We start from the raw sequence: 24,307 nt of genomic DNA on the forward strand, positions 1-24,307 counted from the left end.
GTTTTTTGTTTTTTGGGGGGGTTTTTTGTATTGTTTACATGTGCGCGCGCGAACGGACAGTTGATCCTCAAACTGGGTCCCGTAGAGGCGGAAGGACAGCTGAAAGCGGCCGTCACCCAGACACAGCTCCTGCAGCAAATAATGATACTCTGTATTGGGAGCTTTTCACAACAACTTGCTCCGTGTGATCAAGGTCCGTCATGTTAGCTTGACTGACAGCCGGAGCCGGCGAGCGGAATGGAAGCTCCTCCTATTTGATGATGCACCGGGGCGAATTTTCGCAGCGACAGTCCACCCAAGCAGAGCGACACACCGGGCGAAGGAGGCGCGTCCGTTGCCTGGCGACCCACGCGGATTTGTAGCGTCTGATCACGCCCTGGTGTGAACGCAGCATTAACCCTCGGCCATTTTAAGCTTTTTTTTTCTTTTTTTTTTTTTTTGCCTCTCGCTTGCCTGTTGAAGAGAGAGTGCAATTCAGAAATAAGTGGATCATAACATTCAACACCTCCAAAACCAAGTTACTCTCTTTTCATCACCACCGATCCGATCCATCCTTCTCCTCTGTTCATATGAAGGGATCTATTTTGCCTGAACCCCCCTGCTTTGAATGACTGCTAGGCCTTAAATTTACCACGGCTCTTAAGTGGAAGTCATATATTCTGTCTGTTGCTAAACCTGCTGGTAAAATAGTAGGGTTGTTCTATCATTCAAGAAGGTATCTGACTCTTACTGCTATTTTGTATCTGTATAAGAGCCAAATAAGACATAAAATGGAATGCTGCTGCCATATAGGGCTGAAACGATTATTCGAATAATTCGATTACAAAAAATGTTCAAGGCAAATTCTGTGCCTCAAAGCTTTGTTTAACGTTGTAGTACATATGCCAGGCCTGTGTGTGGCGCTGTAATGTCCACAGAAAAACAAACAGAAGAAGAAGTAGAGCAAGCGCTAATCAAATTAGCATAAAAGCTACAGCTTTCCAATGTGACAAACAGAGGGAAATAAAGCCTTTTAGGAAAAAGACGGTCCACGCTGATCATCTGAAATAACTTACTGTTCATTTAAAGCAAAGCAGTGTGTTTGTTTGTTTGTTTGTTTTTTTTAAACACAGTTTCGTCCACTGGCCGCTCTACGCACAGTGGCTGGCTGCTGCCTCTCTCTGCCCAGTGTGAGCGGTTCAGCACTGCCCTCACACAGCTCCGTCCTGGCCACAGACAGTCTCTGGAAGAAGTCCACCCTTTCTTCTGTGTGACTCGCAATGAGTGTTTCGCTTTTTAATTTTCGCTTTTTTGGGCAACACACAATGCTTCACAAACACGGGAACTCAAATAAAATAATAATAATAAAAAAACAGTGACTGCGAGGCTTGCATGTTCAACCTCCAGCTGAAAATTAAATGCATTGGCTGAATTCCAGAGAGTGTTAAAAAGAAATTCATGCAGGGACCCAATCCACCACCTTAAAAAATAAATAAATAAATAAAAATGGTTAAATTTTACAAGTTTGGGAAATCAAAAAACAGAAAGCCACAACCCATCACCATTTCAGCAAAATGTCAAGACTTTGGCCTGACTTTGGCTGAGCTCCTGACACCAGGAAAGATCCAAAACTTGTAAAGATGTGAAAAAATAAATAATTACCTGGGAAAACAGAAAGGATATACTAAATTTGACAATCTCCGTGATGACGCAGTGACATTGTGCCATTACTTAGGGAGAGCCCTGGACTGTTAATGTTTTAAAACGCAAAAGTACTTTTTATCCGATTAATCGCCAGAATAATCGATAGAATACTCAATTACTAAAATAATCGATAGCTGCAGCCCTACTGCCATATCTGGACTGGGGCTATCTTGTTTGGATAGAATGCAAATTTGTTTAAGAAACCTTGTCAGAGATGGCTTGTTTTCCACACTTTAACCTCTGTCCCCCAGAAGAAATTCAAGTTTGTCTTTGCTTTATCTTCATTTTCATGACAAGTGCTTTGACGAACCTAGGGCCCTCGTACTACCTCTTCACTCATTTATGGCTAGAACTAGATTCACCATCTCCATTGAAGCAAACCATCCTTCTGTATTGCGAACTCTAGAGGGGAGTTTCATGCTGACAGTTTCTTTCCTCAATCTCTTTGTAGAGTAAATTACCAAAGGACTGCTTCCCTGTTCACTACAACCTTGGTGTTTTCAAGTCCAATGTTAATAAATGTCTTTTCTTGACATAGCATCATTTGAGTTGGCCAACTCTGTCACAGTTGATGCACGTTTCATAATTGCAATCTTCATCATTGGCATCGTCATCATCTTTGTCATCACCGCCTTCTCAATCTCAGGACCACTGTTACTGTCATTATCATAACAGCCATGTTAATCATGTCTTTTGTAACCTGTAACCTTGAGTGGCTTCTAGTTTTGTTGTGTGGTGAACTACTAGTAATTTAAAAAAAGAAGTTGCTATTGATAGTGTGACCGAAAGTGATGTTGGAAAGTGCTTATAGGTTGTGTGCTTGGAATGTTAATCAATAGAGTGATTGGAAAGATGTTCTATAATCTGTAATTGGAAAGCAGTTATTTATGTTATGGTGCAAAAGGTGGCATATTGGGAAGTTGTCAATGTGTATGGAGTAGGGATGTGCCAATCCACATTTTTTCACTTCCGATCAGATCCCGATACTCGAATTTGGATATCTACCGATACCGATACTATTCCGATACCAGAGCTCTGTTTGCTTTAATATTATTATCATTACTGTTGATTTTATATGAGGATATTTTATATCCCCAGTTATACAGCTACATGATGAAGCGGTATAGAAGAAGAAGAGTCTTTATTGTCATTGTACATATATACATACATACAATGAAATTTGTCCTCTGCATTTAACCCATCCAGTTACAGTTAGACACAATCCAACCATAAGAATCAGTTGGCAGCCACAGTCCAGCACCCAGGGACCGACTACTGATATAGAGACACTGCCTTGGTCAAGGACAGAGAAAGGAGTAGACCCTAAATAAGTTTGACTGTGGAAAGAAACCGGAGTGCCCAGAGGAAACCCACTCAGACACATAGAGAGCATGCAAGCTCCACACAGAATGGGCTGGAAGTGATCCCATGACCTTCTTGCTGTGAGGCAAGAAGGGTCCGCATTTCCAAAATGCCAAAAGAAACCACCAAAAAAGTAAATAAAATTACTTAATTTACTCATGTATGGAGTCAGTCTGGGTAAATCGTCACACCCTTCCTGTCGGCTCCCTTTGTCTTTCTGCCCCCCCCCCCCCACTAAAAAAGCATCATGCTCTTTAATGTGGTGCTTTTTCAAATGTTTGAATAAGTTCGCTGTATTGTAGGTCATGACAGAGTTTCTGCCTATCGGTACAACAGCTTTGCAAACATTGCACATTGCTGTCTTGCTTTGCAGTGTTTCTAGTGTGAAATATTTCCAAACAGCAGACATGTTGTGATGAAATGTTGGCCAGCTCTAGTGCTGCTTAAAGCACCGAATAATAAAGCCATGAATAATGAGCCACGTATGAATTTGTCAGAAATTTCAGTGATTATTCAAATAATGAGCCAAGTATATGAACACTGCGCAAACAATTAAACACTGCGAGTGACTGTGTCACACAGCACAGCTCATCTGATCGTTTATAAACAAGATGTTAAATCTATCATAAACATACTTTTACAGCTGCTCATAAAAAGGAATGAACATGCAGCTGTTTTACCAAGCCATTACAATATAAAAATCACAAATAATTACCTTTAGGCTGTTACAAATACATTCTGCCCAAGCAGTACTGCATTTCCAACATTTTTCCACCAGCAACTGAGTTTGAAATATGTTGTTTTTTTATTTTAAAAATCAACTGTCATGTCATAAAATTAAATATCGGAATGTTCCGGCTTTCTCCTGCTTACAAAGACATGCAGATTAGCTGAATTGTTGACTCGAAATTGACCATAGGTGTGCGTGAGTGTGAATGTGTTTGTCTGTTGATATGTCTTTCATGCGATCGACTGGCAGCCTTGTACCCCATCTCCCACCCATTGATGGTGGGGATGGGCTTCAGTACCCCTGTGACCCTTACTTGCACTGAGCGGGCTTACAAAATGGGCTTACAAAATGGATGGATGACTATCAGTATTTTTTCCGACCCCTGCTGCTACTGTGGTTTCCAAATACAGAAGTAGGCTCTTACACACATGGTTATAATAAATAAGATCTTAAGTTATGATCTCTTGTTAATAACTTTACAAAATGAAGTACACCTATCATCTCAAGATTTTGCTGTTCTACCTTGAATTGATGTATGAATTGATGAATCAGCATATGATTTTAATTGCCCTGTGTGTGCGTGCGTGGGGGTGTGTGTGTGTGCGTGTGCGCGTGTGCGTGTGTGTGTCTGTCTGTCTGTCTATCTATCTATGGACAAGCTAACTCAAAATCAGCCAGATAGGTTTTCTTCAAACCAAGTGGCAATACTATTTCGACAGATATCTAGAGGTGATTAGATGTTGAATAGCTTGGTCATGTTGTGGCTGGCGTGCCTGGCTGGCTTTTGTTTGTCTTCTGTTTCTGTCTTTTGGTTTTCCTTCCAGGTGGTGTGCATTTGGGACTGAGTGGCTGTGTGGCTGAGTTACCAGGACCTCACCCTGATCACCTGAGGCTGATCAGGTGCGGCTCGTCAGGACTCACAGCTGTGGTGCATCTACACGGATTGGAACATGGTGGCATTTAAGTCTGGAGTACACAGTGTGTATTTGCCAGAGACTCGACCTTGTGACCAGACGGGTGAGATCGTCGTCTCGAGAGCCATCTCATCATTAGTGGATGCAGAGAACGTCCAGGTTTGATGCATGGTCTGTGAAAGAGGAGGGGGTGAGGTCTCACGCTCGTCAGCACACTTCCTGAGGTACGTTAGGTTTTGTGACTAACATTTATACAGTCAGTAAATGTGGTGTCCCTCACACCTTATTATATTGAGCTGTATGTTAGTCATTTAATCAGCTTCCACTGCAGTTGGAGTTTGTGAACAGGATGTTCCATGCCTGCAGGGTGGGAAGCTGATTAGTAATTAAGCCAGGAAGTGTTTGCTGTTTGTACACCTTTGAGCGGTCTCTCTGTGTGCGGAGTGTGGACTCACATAATGATTTCTTCCTTCACAGACTCGGTTTGTCGCGGCCACCTGGGGGGTGTCGGCGGGGTCCTTGGGTCCGAACTGGTTCTGGCTCTGGACCGTTAGTGCTGCTGGGAGCGCACCGCTTTTCTACCATGCCAGACCGCGCACTTATTTAAAGCGCCTCGGGGCAACTGTTTGTTGTGATTTGGCGCTATATAAAAAAAAGTTGATTGATTGATTATTTGTTATATCTTTTATCACATCACTGTTATGTATTAAATTCAGTTATCCTTTGTACCGTGCTCTGCTTATTTCATACTGGGTCCTTCAAACGCTGGTCGGTTCTCCGTCCTGCGTCCGACACAGGTCAAAGGTTAACGTCATGGAAAATTTGGTACACAAAACACCTTATTTCAATATCTCAGCAACCATGACTCCTAGACAGATCTTGGTGGGAATATTACTTGGTTAGATATCAAGAGATGATGAGATTGACGTAGTTTGGTCAAAGGTCATAGGTCAATGTCAAGGCACATGGTCTGACATACCTTTGATGTATGAAAATATTTGTGATTGATTGGTATGAATGCCTTCATAATGAATTCACACGGAATTTATACGAGGTCTATTAGAAAAGTATCCGACCTTATTATTTTTTTCAAAAACCATATGGATTTGAATCACGTGTGATTACATCAGACATGCTTGAACCCTCGTGGGCATGCGAGAGTTTTTTCACGCCTGTCGGTTACGTCATTCTCCTGTGGGCAGTCTTTGAGTGAGGAGTGGTCCACCCGCTCGTCGATTTTTTTCATTGTTTAGGAATGGCTCAGAGACTGTTGCTTTGTTTGATAAAATTTTTTTCAAAACTGTAAGGCACAACTGAGTGGACACCATTCAATAAATTCAGCTGGTTTTCGGTAAAAATTTTAACGGCTGATGAGAGATTTTGGTCTGGTAGTGTCGCTTTAAGGACGGTCCACGGCGCCTGACGGCGATCTGCGCTTCGAGGCGGCAGCGTCTCGCCGTTTCAAGTTGAAAACTTCCACATTTCAGGCTCTGTTGACGCAGTAAGTCGTCAGAGAACAGAGAACTTTCAGAAGAAGTCGGCATGAGGAGTTTATTCGGACATTCCATTGTTAACGGTCATTTTGTAATGAAAGAACGTGCGGGCAGAGTCGCATGTCGGGCTGGACCCGACCGCGGGGGGTCGCGGCAGGAAAAACACCTCCGTTGGAAATCTTAACGGGCAAGTTGGAACATGCCCAAGCTGTTAAACAATTTCTCAGTTACTCACTTGTTGAAAGCCATTAAAAGCCGCCTGAATTCTACAAATGGTTTTCAACACGGAGGTGTTTTTCCTGTCGCGGCGCACACAGATTTGCCGAGTCGTCACGGAAACGACTCGACGAATTTGCGCGTACGTCTTTCATTAAAAAAATGTCCTTAAACAGTGGAATGTCCGCATAAATTCCTCATGCCGGCCTCTTCTGAATCTTCTCTGTTCTCTCACGATGTCCTGGGTGAATTAAGCCTTAAATTAGGATGTTTTCAGCTCGAAACAGGCCGACGACAGCGCCTGGAAGCGCTGCAGGACGTCCCGCTCCGTGGGAAGTCCTTACACCGACAGAAACACCCCATAATCTCTCATCAGCCGTTAAACTTTTCACAGAAAACCAGCTTAATTTCTCGAATAGTGTCCACTCGGATATTCCTCACAGGTCCAGAAAAAATTTTGATAAAGCAATGCGCGCTGTCTCGAGCAGCGTGTGAAACAAAGGAATTCAGCCGAGAGGGCGGGACCACATCTCACTCAAGGCCTGCCCACAGGGAAATGATGTCACCGACACGCGTGAAAAAACTCACGCATGCGCACGAGGGTTCAAGCATGATTGGTGTAATCGCATGTCATTCAAATCCATATAGTTAAAAAAAAAAATAAAAGGGTAGGTTTATTATCTAAGAGACCCCGTATGATGAAGTCATGCATTGTCAAAAACACCTGAAATTTCCTCGTACATTTACACTGTGGTGTGCATCAGCCCTCTCATGCCTTACATTCTTAATCATGCAGATGCTTAGCACTGAAACTTTATATGCTTACCTTCTTGTGTACAGTGCATCTTACATAACACTACATGTTAATAAATTAAGGTGAGATGTGAATTTTGGCTGTTACCTGTGGTGTGACTGGAAAGGTGTTATCAGTAGAATCATTTAAATGTAATACTTTGTGTTGACTGGGATGTGATTAGAGAGTTTGTGACTGGGTAGCTGTTTGATAGAGATCAAATTCTGGCCCCATTTACATACACATAAACATCCGGCTGCTAATTGGCTGTTATCTGATTATTAAGTGGTCATGTAAACAGCAATATCCGATATGCTTTATTCGATAACGACAGCTATCTGATTGAGAAATCAGATTAACACACCTAGATTTCTCCCCAATACTCTGATTTCTTTGGTACATGTAAATCATGAATCTGATTTATTTTGTTGTTTTACATCCACACGTGTAAAAGCAGTTGTCACTCACATTTCCAGAGGTGCAGCAGGACGATCTGCTGTCTCGTCGCACCACATAACATCTTTCATCAGATCACAAAGTTCAGAGAGTCCGTTGTGTCATATCATTTTTTGACAGGACGCCAAAGCATGCTTGAATGGCCCCGTGTGTTATTTCAGCATTCTAAAGAGCAAATTTCTTGGTGATCTATGTGGTTTATAGACAAATATATTAAAGTTGTGCGGAGTTTCCTGAAAGCATGACATCATATTTCGGGAGTGACGACATCAACTCTGTACTGAGTGAGAGACAGAGAGAGATGGAGAGAGCACTCTTTTTGTTAGTCTATGCTTTTTCTGCAGGAGCTGTCCTTTCTTCTTTCTCCACTTACAACGAAATCCGACTAATGAACTGAAATCATGTAAACCCGGGCCCCATTGCACAAAAGTAGGATAAGGGAGTAAGCCAGGATGGTTATGCTGGCTCAATGTATTCGTGATCCAGTTGCATAAAAGCGGGATTGTGGAAAGTGGGATATGTTATGGCATAAGACACCATGGAGAGTTATTCTGTGGAGCTAGCCTGCTCCAGACCAGGCTAAGTGCCAGGAACTATTTAATCATAGTCACCCCAAAACATGAATCAACTGCAAATCGTGACTTACCCACAAACCATGAACTGCAAAAGGTGTATAATGAAAAAATATCTCCCAAAACGTGAACGCACATTTCGCAAAACATGATTTTCTTCACGATTTGGTGTACCATGTGTGCTTGGCTGAGGAGCCAGTGGTGCAAAGCTACCATCTGTGTGATTAAGACTGCACACCTCTCATGTTTGCACCACGGGGCTTTACGCCACCCCTTAACTCCGCGCATTACCGTTTGACAGGTGTACCACCTCAGTCAAACTCCCCACCTGCCACTGTCCCCGGAGCGGGTCATGCCCAGCGGGGCTGGGCGCTGGATACCAGAAGCATGAGCCCACTCAGGGCTCGCCTCCATGCCTCACTGGGTGTAATGACATGCCCCCCCCCCCCCAAAAAAAACAAAATTAAATATTTTTGAGGAGATAGGATTTGTGATCAAGATTTCCTGAAATAATTGATGACATCTGTAAAGTACTTAAACTGAAAGAAAATATATATCATGAATGATATTCACATTTTGGAAAAACTCACTCTGAGGAAGAAACCTCAAGCAGACCAGACTCAAAGGGGTGACCCTCTGCTTATGGGCCATGCTACTGACACAAATTACAAAACAATTCACAAAACAAATATAGGGCAGACTGGGGTAATTCCATACCCTACTTTTATAAATTTGAATATTTTAACTATGTAGAAGCAGAATCAATTCAAACTCATTCTAACAAACAATCAGTACCAACTAAACAAAAACATAAATCAACTACACCTTTGCACATGCAAAAAATATTTATTCATTAAAATTACAAAAATCTCAATAAAATTTGGAAAGGGGCAATTCCATACCCCATTAACGTAAACAGTAAAACATTCAACAATGTCAGAAATTCAGTCATTTATCTTTTAGTCAATCTTGAAATTTAAACTTTAAGGAAACAACAACTTGCTAAACCTATTTTAGTTTCACATTCCAATAGAATATCAAAATGCACCATTTTTGCTGGAAAGATAGAAAAAAATAGTAATTTAAAAAGACAAAATTCACATTTTTAATCATTAAATATATGTGTGAGTAATCCCATATCATAATATATTATGATATGATATATTATCATCATCATATATTAATGCATTCCTAAGAAATTAAGTGTTTCCTAGCAACCCATTGTTTACCTCTGGGGTAATTCCACACCCAGGGGTATGGATTTACCCCATTCACAGTGTTGAGAATATGTCAAATCATTTTACAACTGAGTCTGCAGGTCAAGATATAATATCTATTTTTGCATTATTAGATCCTTTATTTTGAAAACATATCAATTCCATACAATTATTTTCATCTTAGGGTGCTTTTCCCATCTTAGGGTGCTGACGCTGCAGAAGGGGAGACAGACGAAGGAACATGACATGAGATATAGTCACATAGTTATTCACGTCAGCACCAATGATATCAGGATGAAGCACTCAGAGGTCACAAAAATGGACATAGAGAGGACTTGTGACCTTGCCAGAAAGATGTGTCGGCATTGATTAATAGTCTCTGGTCCCCTCTACTCCTGGGGTACTGATGAGGTGTTTAGAAGGCTCACATCATTAAATAGGTGGCTGGTGCAGTTTTGTAGACAGCAAGGCTTTAGCTTTATTGATAACTACCCTTCGTTCTGGGGCCGCCATGGCTTGCTGATGCGGGACGGCCTCCACCCTAGTGGGGAAGGTGCCGCCATCTTGTCTGCGAACATAGATAGAGCTCTACAGGGAGGGTAACATTAGGAATCCACAGCAGGCCACAGAGCAGGTGATTAGAGACCCTGTAAGGCTTATGACAAATGTGGGTGTGGAATCCATTAGCTTAGCGGGGAAATTTGTGCAGAAAATCCACTATGGTGATAGTGCAGTTTATCTGCCAGGGAGGGAAATTCAACAAGTTGAGACTGTGGCCTACTTCCGTAGACATGTCCATAAAACCATAGAGGGATATGTGTTCCAAACTTAATACCCATTACTATATTGAATGATGTTGAAATTGAGGATGGCCCAGTGGTTGTTCCAGCAATAGCAAAGATTTCGTGTCTGCTACCTACAACACACGTGGAATGTCTCAAACCTAAACCTACTTCTAGGCATCTTATATATGCTACTCTGGAACCACCCCTAAACCCAAACAGTTCAACTGTCAACCCCACTGAGGTCTGATCTGCATCTGATTCTCCGCTCTGCTCAGGATATTACGCATTGCCAAGGTCAGAAGAATAAAAATCAGCCATATTACTTTGTCACTGTATACAGGCCTCCTGGCCCATATTCTGAATTCTTAGATGAATTAGGTGCATTCATCTCTAACTTGTCAACTAGTGCAGATAACATTCTGATCATTGGCGACTTTAATGTTCATATAAATAAGCCTTCTGATCCCCTCTGCAAATCATTTATGGAAATTGTGGATGCATTAGGATTTCGGCAATGCATTCGGGATTCGACGCACTTTAGTGGAAATACCCTGGATTTGGTTCGCGCACGTCATATTGCTGTCATGAATATTGACATCATGCCTGTTACATCAGTGGTCTCTGATCACTCACTTATTAAGTTTACAGTTTCGCTGCTGTGTTTAGTGGAACAACAACCTTATATATCATTACAGCGATACATCAACTCCTCAACTAAGACTGAACTCGAAGCTAGACTGCCTGATGTCTTAGCTTCACATTTGACAAATACCCAGTCAGTAGACAGACTTGTGGATAGTTTAAACTCAGTGCTCAAAACTACACTCGACATGATTGCACCACCTGTGTTAAAACCGCGCCCCCCCAAATCACAGTCACCTTGGTTCAATGATTACCTGCGTGACCTAAAGCACAAAGCAAGAGGTCTAGAACGGAAATGGCGTCGTTCAAAATTAGAAGTATTCCACGTTGCGTGGCATGATGCTATCCTAGACTATAAGCATGCATTATTGGCTACAAAGAGGACCTATTACTCTGATTTGATCAACACAAACAAGCATAACTCAAAGTTCTTGTTTGACACGGTGGCAACACTTATTCATGGACAACCACCTGTAGTTTGCGCTCCTTTTACAGCACAAGATTTCCTGGATTACTTTGAGAAGAAAATAGAAGACATTAGGTTAAACATATCCCGGCATGCCTTAACCCAGCCACAACACCATGCTATTGAGGTGGGCACCACTACTGAGGTATTACCTAGATTTACAGAATTTGATAGTATCTCACTAGGCATGCTGACGAAACTCGTAACATCAACAAAAAGCACAACCTGTTTATTTGATCCTATACCAACAAAACTGTTTAAGGACTTGTGGCCCATTCTGGTAATGATTAATCTTTCTTTAACTTCTGGATCCTAAATGTTCCTAAATGTTTCACATCTGCAGTGATTAAACCATTACTTAAGAAACCTAATCTTGACCCTAGTGTATTGAAAAACTCGGCCGATATCAAATCTATCATTTTGCTCTAAAATTCTGGAAAAAGTAGTGTCACGGCAGCTCGTGGACTATCTTACTGAGAATAATTTCTTTGAGCCACTGCAGTCTGCTTTTAGAAAATATCATTCCACAGAGATGGCTCTTACTAAAGTGGCGAATGATCTTCTGCTTACAATGGATTCGGACACCACTACGGTTCTGTTGCTGTTAGATCTCGGTGCTGCATTTGATACAGTGGATCATCATATTCCACTTGATAGGCTGGAAAATCATTTTGGGATTACTGGGAGTGCCCTTGCATGGCTGATGTCATACTTGACCAGACGTTCTCACTGTGTTTTGTACAGTAACACTACCTCTAACATTAGTGACATGAAATTTGGGGCTCCACAGGGGTCTGTCTTAGGCCCCCCACTTTTCTCCCTTTATATAGCACCCCTTGGGCACATATTGCGGCGTTTTGGGATTACCTTTCACTGCTCTGGAGATGATACTCAGTTATACATGCCGATAACTGCTGGTAATCTCGTTCACATAAAATCCTTAGAAGATTGCCTTGCATCAGTGAGAAGTTGGATGTCTAGAAGCTTCCTACTTTTAAACTCTGATGAGACTGAAATGATGGTTCTTGGTCCAGTGAGACATCGGCATCAATTTGACCAGTTAACGCTCAGCCTAGGCTCGTGTGTCATACATCACACTGACAAAGTGAGGAACCTTGGGGTAATTTTTGATCCTTCGTTGTCCTTTGGCCTCCACATTAGAAATATTACTAGGACTGCTTTAGTGAAATATAGCGAAGATTCGTCCCATCCTGTCTATGGCTGATGCTGAGACCCTGATCCATGCGTTTATCTCTTCTAGATTGGACTACTGCAATGTTCTGTGTTCTGGTTTACCGCAGTCTAGCATTAGGGCTCTCCAACTGGTTCAAAATGCTGCAGCCAGACTTTTGACACGAAGCAGAAAGTACAACCACATTACACCCATTTTGGCATCCCTTCACTGGCTTCCTGTCCCAGTGAGATCAGATTTTAAGGTTCTGCTACTAACCTATAAAATTATTCATGGACTGGCACCTCCCTACCTAGCTGACCTAATTAAACCTTACGTACCGGCCCGGGCTTTACGTTCTCATGGTGCAGGACTACTTTGTGTCCCTAGGGTGAATAAGAAGTCTGCGGGTCACAGAGCTTTCTCTTATCGTGCCCCTGTTCTGTGGAATGGGCTCCCTGTGTCAATAAAACAGTCAGATTCTGTGGAGACTTTCAACTCAAGACTTAAGACGCAATTATTTTCCCTTTCGTATGGCTAGCATACTGGCATAGTATCGTTTTACACTTTTTACTCTTTTAATTCATTTTATTAGTAAACGGAGCGTGTCGCGGCCTCAACTTTACCTAAAATCTGGGTCTTTTAGTGAGGCTTAGGGCTAGTGGCCGGCGATCACCTTAGTATTTCTTCTGTTTTTCTTGTTGATTAATGCTGGCAAATTATACAGTATTTTTGTCTTTCTGATGCCTGATTGTGTTTTTTCTCTCTGTTTAAGGTGCAACAACTTAGATGCAAAGTCTTTATCAAATGCATCTTTTTATGCACCTCCATGCCAGGACATAAACAGGAGAAAACCCCTTTTTGACGCTTGTTTACACACAATACTGCTTAATATTACCTGTGGTAATTTCTGATTGTTTTACAGAAGGTTAAAGGTGCAAACTACATGGTGAGATGATTTCTTGACGATGGCACGATGTACTATGCTTTTTACTCTTTTAATTCATTTTATTAGGAATTTTTTTTGTAATTTTTGTCTGTATTTGTGTCGGTAGTATGGCCCAAGCAGAGGGTCACCCCTTTGAGTCTGGCCTGCCTGAGGTTTCTTCCTCAGAGGGAGTTTTTCCTTACCACTATCGCCTATGTGCTTGCTCTAGGGTCTGGTGAGGTTGGACCTTACTTGTGAGGCAACTTTGTTTTGATTCGGCGCTATATAAAATGAAATAAATTGAAAATATTTTAACATTAAATGTTAATGTTCAGTCAAAAAGACATTCACACAGGTAGAAGCCCCCCCGTCCCTATCATGCATATTTTTAAAACATTCACAGTCACTATCTATATTTAAGTAATTACTCTGTCCTGATTATAACATTAAAAGCAATAACATAGTCAAATAGAAGCACTCAGAGAGCGCAAACCTCCACCAAGGCCATTGGGTTACTGACGTCACATGGAATACCCTTTGTCAAAGAGACTTATTCCACGTAGTTTCACACATCTACCGTCATGTTTCAGATTCAGTGGTTAACCTTCTGGGGTCCGAGGGCATTTTTTGGACAGTTCACTCGCCTGGCATAAATGTTTTATTATTGCTGTTAACAGCTCTCCCTGCATCCCACAATCAAGTTTTATGTCTCTTTTTTTTTTTCAGGACAACCTGTACTTTCAAAATATATATGCTATAGTTTTGTTTTATAAGTGTAATAAAGGTTTACAATCAGAAATAAGAAAGGAAAAAGTAAGGCAGAAAATAATTTTCCACACACATTTATTCAAAACACACAGCAAACTATAATAAACAACTGTTTTGACACTTTATAAAGGTAATTTGGGCTCTTGTGTGAAGACTGTCCAACAACAAGGTTCAAACAATAAACACAAATGCACATTTTGAACAATATATACAAAATGGTCTATGCGTTTTGTGTTGTGTGGGCCACCAGAAGAGGAGGTACTGCTGGCCCACCACCAGAGGGCACCCTGCCTGAAGTGCAGGCTTCAGGCACGAGAGGGCGCTGCCGCCACGGACACAGCCGGGGGTGACAGCTGTCACTCATTATCTCTTGACAGCTGTAACCCATCTACACCTCATCATCTCACTCCATAAAGACCGGACGTCATCTCCACCTCGTTGCTGAGATATCATCTACCTAAGGAGATAACTTTCTCAGCCGTTGTTTTTGTCTTTTCAGACAGTGTTTGCTTCTGTAACGTTTGCAGTCAGTTCTGTGAGTGCTCGCAGCTGGAGGCTGAGTTCGTGATACGTGGAGAGCTGACGTCTTCGCTCCCCATGCCAAACTGTTGATAAGTACTCATTACTACTGCACGTGTCAGTTTTCTGAATGAGAGGTGGAGGTGGAATATCCACCCTAATTGTTACTGGGTGTTCATACACCCACATCTTATTGTTTCTGCTCCTCGCCAGCAGTACCAGATCCGACACGCGGAGACGGTGGCCACCTGGGGACTCGGAACTTGGCGGCTCCAGTATTTTCCAGGTTCGGTGGCGGAGGAAATCGTGTAGTTCCGGTTCTTCTCAGGACAGACGTCTTCTATCCTCGAGCCTGCCCACACGACACCTTTGTTAATTGACTTTTGTACATATTCTGTAATCTGCTGTGTTGAGTTGTGCTATTCACAACAGTAAAGTGTTCATATTTGACTTCCTCCATTGTCCGTTCATTTACGCCCCCTGTTGTGGGTCCGTGTCACCCCACTTTCACAACAGGATATCTCGGCCTGCGTCATGGATCCCGAGGGGCGTCACCCGGCTGTTGAACGGCCAATGGAAGAGCAGGGTGCACAGGCGTCTGCAGGAGGCGTGATTGGTGAGTTGCAGCAAATCCTCACCGCCTTTACTGCTCGGTTGGATCAGATGACCGAGCAAAACGTCATCCTTAACCGCAGGAGGGAGGCTCTCACCGCACAGGTGGAAGCGCGCGCTCAGGGCGCTGCTGCAGCTTCTCCTCCTGCCGACCCTGTGCAGGATATTGACGTTCCACTGGTCGTTCAACGACCCCTCCCACCATCCCCTGAAGCATACATAAGCCCCCCAGAGCCGTACGGGGGTTGTGTGGAGATGTGCGTGGACTTTCTTATGCAGTGTTCGCTCATCTTTGCACAACGTCCCGTGATGTACGCGTCTGATGCTAGCAAAGTAGCTTATGTGATTAACCTGCTTCGAGGAGAGGCACGCGCTTGGGCTATGGCACTTTGGGAGCAAAATTCATGGCTCCTTCTCACGTACGCTGGGTTTGTGAGGGAGTTCAAAACAGTGTTTGATCACCCTAATAGAGGAGAGACCACTTCGACAGTGCTGCTGTCAATGAGACAGGGGCGTCGGAGCGCAGCCGCTTATGCAGTCGACTTCCGCATCGCGGCTGTGAGATCCGGCTGGAATAACGCTGCGCTCCGCGCCGCCTTCATAAACGGACTGTCGTCGGTCCTGAAGGAACACCTGGTGGCTAAGGATGAACCACAGGATTTAGATGGGCTTATCGATCTCATTATACGGCTAGACAATCGGTTGGAGGAACGCTGTCGGGAACGGGACGAAGGGCGTGGCCGGGCACACGCCGTCCCTCTCCCTTCCGGTTCCGAAAGGGTTCCGCCCTCCCCACGCTCCACGGCCTCTACACTCCGTGTGGCTACAGCTCCCCCTGCTGACGAAGCTATGGACACAAGCAGGGCCACATTTAGACCACCTAATAGACAAAGGAGGCTGGCCCGCGGGGCGTGCTTTGTCTGCGGCTCAATTGAGCATCAATTGAGAGACTGCCCCGAGCAGTTAAACACCAACGCCCGTCCCTAGAAACTGGGCTTAGGGTGGGCCAAGACATTCACGTGGGACACACACATATTTCCACACGACTCCCAGTTACAATCCTTAGCGGGGATTTAACCCTTCAGGCCCCAGCACTGGTGGACACGGGGTCAGAAGGGAATCTGCTAGACAGCAGATGGGCCAGGGAGGTAGGGCTCCCTCTGGTGGCGCTCCCTTCGCCATTGCAGGTGCGGGCACTAGATGGCACCCTTCTCCCTTTGATCACACACAAGACACTACCAGTAACTCTGGTGGTGTCTGGCAATCACCGGGAGGAGATTGAGTTTTTTGTGACTCCTTCTACCTCCCGCGTGATTTTGGGGTTTCCGTGGATGTTAAAACACAATCCCTGGATTGATTGGCCGTCCGGGGTAGTGGTGCAGTGGAGCGAGACCTGCCATCGAGTGTGTTTAGGATCCTCGGTTCCTCCCAGTTCACAGGCTAAGGAGGATCTGTCAACGGTGCCGGTTGAGGACCACGATCTTGTTGACGTTTTCAGCAAGGATCTGGCACTCACCCTTCCCCCGCACCGTCCGTACGATTACGCCATTGATTTGATTCCAGGCGTGGAGTTCCCGTCCAGCAGGCTGTACAACCTCTCACGACCTGAGCACGAATCAATGGAGACCTACATCCGGGACTCGTTAGCTGCTGGGCTGATCCGGAACTCCACCTCCCCGATGGGAGCAGGTTTCTTTTTTGTGGGCAAGAAAGATGGCGGACTTTGTCCATGCATTGATTACAGGGGGCTGAACAAGATCACGGTTCGCAACCGATAACCGTTGCCCTTATTAGTTTCGGTGTTCACCCCCCTGCATGGAGCCAAGATCTTTACCAAATTGGACCTTAGAAATGCATACCACCTTGTTCGGGTCCGGAAGGGAGACGAGTGGAAGACGGCATTTAACACCCCGTTGGGTCACTTTGAGTACTTGGTCATGCCGTTCGGCCTCACTAACGCCCCTGCGACGTTCCAAGCTTTGGTTAATGACATCTTGCGGGACTTCCTGCACCGATTCGTCTTCATATATCTGGACGATATACTTGTCTTTTCTCCGGACCCTGAGACTCATGTCCGACATGTACGTCAGGTTCTGCAGCGGTTGTTGGAGAACCGGCTGTTTGTGAAGGGCGAGAAGTGCGAGTTCCACCGCACTTCTTTGTCCTTCCTGGGGTTTATCATCTCCTCCAACTCTGTCGCCCCTGATCCGGCCAAGGTTGCGGCGGTGAGAGATTGGCCCCAACCAACAAGCCGTAGGAAGCTGCAACAGTTCCTCGGCTTCGCAAATTTCTACAGGAGGTTCATTAAGGGCTACAGTCAGGTAGTTAGCCCCCTGACAGCCCTGACCTCTCCAAAAGTCCCCTTCACCTGGTCGGATCGGTGCGGTGCCGCGTTCAAGGAGTTGAAACGGCGGTTCTCGACTGCACCCGTTCTGGTGCAGCCCGATTCTAGCTGCCAGTTTGTGGTTGAAGTGGACGCCTCTGACTCAGGGATAGGAGCCGTGCTATCCCAGAGCGGAGAGACTGATAAGGTTCTTCATCCGTGTGCCTATTTTTCCCACAGGTTGACCCCGACAGAACGGAACTATGACGTGGGCAATCGGGAGCTCCTTGCGGTGAAAGAGGCTCTTGAGGAGTGGAGACACCTGTTGGAGGGAGCGTCTGTGCCTTTCACGGTTTTCACTGACCATCGGAACCTGGAGTATATCAGGACCCCCAAGTGGCTGAACCCCAGGCAAGCCCGCTGGTCACTGTTCTTCAGGCGTTTTGACTTCCGAATCACCTACCGCCCCGGGACCAAGAACCAGAGATCGGATGCCTTGTCCCGGGTGCATGAAGATGAAGTCAAGACTGAGCTGTCAGATCCACTGGAGCCCATTATTCCGGAGTCCACTATCGTGGCCACCCTCACCTGGGACGTGGAGAAGACCGTCCGGGAGGCCCTGGCACTGAGCCCGGACCCCGGAACTGGGCCGAAGAACAAGCTCTACGTCCCACCAGAGGCCAGAGCTGCTGTCTTGGATTTCTGTCACGGTTCTAAGCTCTCCTGTCATCCAGGGGTGCGAAGGACCGTGGCAGTGGTCCGGCAGCGCTTCTGGTGGGCGTCCCTGGAGGCCGACGTCCGGGAATATATCCAGGTGTTTGTTCTCTCCTGCTCTGAAAGCAACATTCACACTTCGAGGCCCATTTACACTCTGAGGAGCGGCCCCTCCCCCCTTGCTGATATGGTAAACAGTGCTTTACACCGGAGCAAGAGAGCTTGCCACAGGCTTATCCAGTAACATTCACAGGAAAACTAGTCGAGCAGTCCTGATACTCACACATGGTTTGAGCACATGAGATTGTATGAGATGCTTTCCGTCTGCTCCGTCTGCTCACTTTCAGTTTCGCTGTGCGTAATGGCGCAGGGTGCATTGGAGCAGCCAGGGGGCTATTCAAACGGGCCAACTAGTAACACATCACTCCTAAATACAATCTTTGATGTGTCACGTGAGCTGAATCTGCCCTACGATTGGATTTTGGAAAACCATGGGACGGTGAAACAATTCCAATTGGACACTCACATTGCCCATGTCATCACACAGCTTCTATCCTGCTAACAACACAACCAACCAACCAGCAAACAGTCGGACGCAACCGAAAACATAACCTCCTTGGCGGAGGTAATAAGGACGTAATTTAATGTTGAAATAACTAAATTAAAAAAGATTTAATCATGAGAAATCCTAATGAACAAACACACTGCAGTCGTTACATCATCTCGTGTTTATAATAAATATTTATATTTATTTATGGTGTCTTTTTTCAGGTTGGAATGCAGATATGAACGGATGCATCTACCAGACTTAAAACTGTACACATTACTTTTCATGCTATTTTATCTAAAAATCTATGTCCAAGGTTCATTATCATGTTAATCAAGAAATCATCTCACCTGAAACAACAAGTTATGGTTTTAATTTACAGACAAACATCAAAGATTTGTAAAGACTCTTATTTATTTATTTATTTATTTTTTAGTTAAAGCTATTTTAATTTCAAGTTATTTAATGTAGAAAATAACACAAAGATTTTCTTTGTGTTTTTTTTTTCTGAGCTGGAGGTCGATGATCGACTTTGTAGTTGTATTATCTGACCTTCGGCCACGTGTCTGGGACACTCGGGTGAAGAGAGGGGCTGAGCTGTCGACCAATCACCACCTGGTGGTGAGGTGGATCCACTGGGAGGGGAGGAAGCCGGTCAGACCTGGCAGGCCCAAACGTATCATGAAGGTCTGCTGGGAATGACTGGCGGAACCCTCTGTCAGCGAGGTCTTCAACTCCCACCTCCGGGAGAGCTTCTCCCAGATCCCGGGGGAGGTTGGAGACATGGAGTCCGAGTGGACCATGTTCTCCACCTCCATTGTCGATGCGGCCGCTCGCAGCTGTGGTCACAGGATTTCTGGTGCCTGTCGCAGCGGCAATCCCCAAACCCGGTGGTGGACACCGGAAGTAAGGGATGTCATCAAGCTGAAGAAGGAGTCCTACTTGTCTTTGTTGGCAGGTGGGACTCCGGAGGCAGCTGACAGGTACTGGCAGGCCAAGTGTGTTGCAGCCTGTACAGTCGCAGAGGCAAAAACTCGGGTCTGGGAGGAGTTCGGGGAGGCCATGGAGGAGGACTGTCGGTCGGCCTCAAAGAAATTCTGGCAAACCGTCCGACGCCTCCGGAGGCGGGAGCAGCTTTCCACCAACACTGTCTACAGTGCGGGATGGTGTCGGGCGGTGGAAGGATTACTTTGAGGATCTCCTCAATCCCATCGTCACGTCTGGGACCGGAGGGTGTGTTCCAACTACAGGGGGGATCACACTCCTCAGCCTCCCCGGTAAGGTCTATTCCAGAGTACTGGAGAGGGGAATTCGACCGATAGTCGAACCTCAGATTCAGGAGGAGTAGTGTTGTTTTCGTCCTGGTCATGGCACACTGGACCAGCTCTACACCCTCCATCGGGTCCTCGAGGGTTCATGGGAGTTCGCCCAACCAGTCCACGTGTTTTGTGGATCTGGAGAAGGCGTTCGACTGTGTCCCTTGAGGCGCCCTGTGGGGGGTGCTCCGGGAGTACGGGGTCCGGAGTCTTTTGCTAAGGGCTATCCGGTCCCTGTACGACCGTAGTAGGAGCTTGGTCCGCATTGCCGGTAGTAAGTCAAGCCTGTTTCCAGTGCATGTTGGCCTCCGCCAAGACTACGCTTTGTCACCGGTTCTGTTCATTACCTTTATGGACAGAATTTCTAGGTGCAGTCAGGGTGTAGAGGGGGTCCGGTTTGGGAACCACAGAATCTTGTCTCTGCTGTTTGCGGATGATGTGGTTCTGTTGGCTTCATCAAATCAGGATTTTCAGTGTGCACTGGAGCGGTTTGCAGCCGAGTGTGAAGCGTCTGGGATGAAAATCAGCACCTCCAAATCCAAGGCCATGGTTCTCGACCGGAAAAAGGTGCTTTGCCCTTTTCAGATCGGTGGAGTGTCCTTGCCTCAAGTGGAGGAGTTAAAGTATCTCGGGGTCTTGTTCACGAGAGAGGGACAGATGGAGCATGAGATCGACAGATGGATCGGTGCAGCGTCTCACACCTATGGTCATGAGATTTGGCTCATGACTGAAAGAACAAGATCGCGAGTACAAGTGGCCGAAATGCGTTTCCTCCGCAGGGTGGCTGGGCGCTCCCTTAGAGATGGGATGAGGAGCTCGATCACTCGGGAGGAGCTCGGAGTCGAGCCGCTGCTCCTCCATGTCGAAAGGAGGTGGCACAGGCATCTTTTTCGGCTGCCCCCTGGATGCTTTACTGGAGAGGTGTTCCGGGCACGTCCCATCGGGAGGAGGCCCCGGGGAAGACCCAGGACACGCTGGAGGGACTACGTCTCGCAACTGGCTTGGGAACACCTCGGGGTTCCCCCAGAGAAGCTGGGGGAGGTGTGTGTGGATCGGGAGGTCTGGGCGGCTTTGCTTGAGCTGCTGCCCCCACGACCCGATCTTGGATGAAGCGGAAGAAAATGGATGAATGGATGGATGGATTTTCTTTAATAAACTGCTGTGTATAAATTAGCAGTTCTGATATTCCTGACACACATCTGCATTGTTTTGTGTTTTGGCCTGATGCTTCATTTCTTTTGGCTTTAAAGTAAGGCTGTAACAAAGATTACAAAAAAAAAAAAAAAAACTATGGCTTTATTTCAAAATGAAATACATTTGGCGCTCATAATGCAGGCAATAGTGTTTCAGAGGGTTAAAAATTTAAAAATCTTCAGAGGGAAGCTAGCCCCGGTCTCCCCTATCCTGCAGGGCTCAGTGTGTGACTCACTGTAGGAGAACCTTAGTGGCTGCAAAACTTTAGCGGCTGCAGAACTTTTCCTCCAGCGCACAGTGTGCGGCACACTGCAGGAGAACCTTAGCGGTTGTACTAGAACTTTAGCAGCTGTACGCGAACTTGTCCCTCAAGAACTTTTCCCATACCTGTCCAGCAGTCCACACCAGAGAACCTTTGTGCTCTGTCCCACGGAAAAGGCACATTATGAGGAATGGAAAAAAAGAACAAACTACGGTGTGAAACAGCAGACGATTCTCTTTTCTTGCCTGCAATAACAAATCATAGTCCAGTTGCGACTTGGTTGACATCTTTAAATGGCTTTGACTGAATTTGATGAAAAAAATGATCAATTCTCTCAGTTGATTGTGGACCCACAGTAGGTCCACAATCAACCTAAAGAAATGATCATTTTCCTGCTACACACTCTTGGAAACAACGTAACGGCCCAACTGCAGAGTACTTTTTTTCAGGCAGCAGCATAATGGTCCTTTATGCTGTAATAATGCTGGCCAGAACTCTGGTGTAATCAGTGAAATATAAACTTGTTTGACTGCAAAAAAAACTTCCCAAAAAAGAATTAGTTTTTCATGGACTTTGACACATTGTTTTGCCATTTCTTTGGACATCATTATTGGTGCTGTGGTAACTGTGTGTGTCCTGTTGGACAATATATGATATTGCCCCCCCCCCCCCCCCCCCCCCAGTACCTGCAAACCAGGCAACACAACTGACTATTAAAATAATAGAAAATCCAGATGTGTCACTTTCACCGTAAGATGTTGCTTAAGATGACCTCTGTGAGGGAACATTACTCTTACCTTTATATGTCTTTGACCTTGATTTTTTTTTTTCTCAACTTGATATCTCTGCTGTTCATCTCACCCTGGGGAGGTGATGGTCTAGTGGTTAAGTGTTGGGCTTGAGACCAGAGGATCCTCTGTTCAAAACCCAGCCTGACCAGAAAATCACTAAGTGCAAGGTCCTTAATACCCTAGTTGTTCCCAGTGTGTAGTGAGCACCTTGTATGGCAGCACCCTGACATTGGGGTAAATGTGAGGCATTATTTATAAAGCACTTTGAGCGTCTGATGCAGATGGAAAAGCACTATATAAATGCAGTCCATTTACCCTTATGTTTTCCTTGGGAGGAACTAAAATGCAACGTAAACACACAAGTGATGGATGGTAGACCTACTGCAGAAACATGATACCAACTCTGTTTCACCACATTGATTCATTTTAATAGATTTTGTATTTTCTTCAAATATAGATAATATAATCTTAGTTGTATTATTAGTCGTATTAGTAGTATCACACCTGTAAACAATCTTTGTCACTCTGTAATGATCTATGTATAAAACATCAGAATGATAGAAAGCTGAGAGGTGAATGCATCAAAGTGGGTATCGTTGTAGCAACCACCGCTATTGCAAGCAATACAATGACCTTTAGGTGTTTTGGACATCTTAAAATACATGTTTTCTGTCCATTGTGTCTTTTTCACACCCAGTCACGGCATACGTGGTCAACAAGTGGAAGAAGATGGGTAAAGAAATCAGATTACTCTTGATGAGGTTTACAAGGAAGCCCATTGTTGAGAATTAGGTATTTGACATTGAAATGAAAATGGATGTCTGAATGTGATCATTCCAGTGCCATTCAGTTTCTTCATTCAGATAATGGTGCAAGCTAATCTAGAGTGTGCAGTCAGACAGTTCTTGTATTTACCCAGGTGTTAATGGACAGTATTTTTTGCACCAACTGGCAAGGGAGGGAAGTCAAATTTATTACTTTTATTTCCATCACATTTTCTGGATGTCATAAGGCAAGAACTGTAAAGAAAACATATCTAAGAACAGAAATTGTAGAAAGACATTAACTGAAACATATTGAGGCCAATTCAGAACACTCAACTGCAGTTCAGGGCCATCTTTTTGTAAACCATCATAGTTTGCTGTTCACCTGTTAATGTTTCTGCAAAATGAAGACAGCAGTGATCACATACCCTCCTCCTTCCTCTGTTGGTTGGCGGAGGTAACTGGAACCAACTGTTCAACCATAGTCTTCGGAACAAGAATTAACATCTGTCTCACCCTCTTTCTCTCTGTTTTTCTCTGTATATCTCTCAGGACCCTGTGTCCAGATGGTGTTGAACACATAAGACTGGATAGAGGCATTAAATCAGTACTTGTCGGACACTGTGCCCCGGTCCATGTAACTGGTCTTTCTTAGGGTGCCATGGCCACAGGAAGCCAAGGCCACCGTGACCACATCCTGGAGAAAGTCAAGCTAGGGCCCCCCACAGGGATGCGCAGAAGAGCAGAGGGGAAGCCGAAGAAGAACTTCTCCTGCCCGGTGTGCCAGAAAGCTTTCAACAGTGTGGAGAAGTTGAAAGTGCACTCTTATTCTCACACAGGAGAAAGACCATACTGCTGCTCCCACCCCGACTGCACCAAGGCTTTCGTCTCCAAATACAAGCTGCTACGGTACAGACAAGCAGCTCTATGGCAGGCTGCAGCATGATGCTAACCTCTGTATGGCTTGTGTAACAGTGCTTTTTAGTAGTCAGAATGATATGTCAATGAATACCATTGCACTTTAGATTTCAGGTCTTGTGTGTGTTTTACAGATTGTGGAAATTGTGAG

At 44.9% G+C, this 24,307-nt stretch overlaps 1 protein-coding gene and 1 long non-coding RNA gene across 3 annotated transcripts in view; one reads left to right on the forward strand and one right to left on the reverse strand.

Moving 5' to 3' along the window:
* Positions 1–24,307, reverse strand: part of LOC117512516 — a 528,597-nt gene that overhangs the window by 211,820 nt on the left and 292,470 nt on the right. The gene's annotated exons all lie outside the window — the stretch shown is intronic.
* The window catches only part of plag1 (pleiomorphic adenoma gene 1), a 42,365-nt gene that overhangs the window by 16,618 nt on the left and 1,440 nt on the right, over positions 1–24,307 (forward strand). Inside the window, exons 1-2 of one of the 2 annotated variants that reach the window (XM_034172530.1) lie at positions 23,619–23,695; positions 23,791–24,147. In XM_034172530.1, the coding sequence (XP_034028421.1) occupies positions 23,900–24,147 (248 nt within the window). In that variant the 5' untranslated portion in view covers positions 23,619–23,695; positions 23,791–23,899. Of the gene's footprint in view, positions 1–23,618; positions 23,696–23,790; positions 24,148–24,307 lie in introns of those variants that run through there. The other variant, XM_034172536.1, reaches the window with a different exon arrangement.

The sequence above is a fragment of the Thalassophryne amazonica genome, chromosome 1 (genome assembly GCF_902500255.1).
Source record: "Thalassophryne amazonica chromosome 1, fThaAma1.1, whole genome shotgun sequence".
NCBI lineage: Eukaryota > Metazoa > Chordata > Actinopteri > Batrachoidiformes > Batrachoididae > Thalassophryne > Thalassophryne amazonica.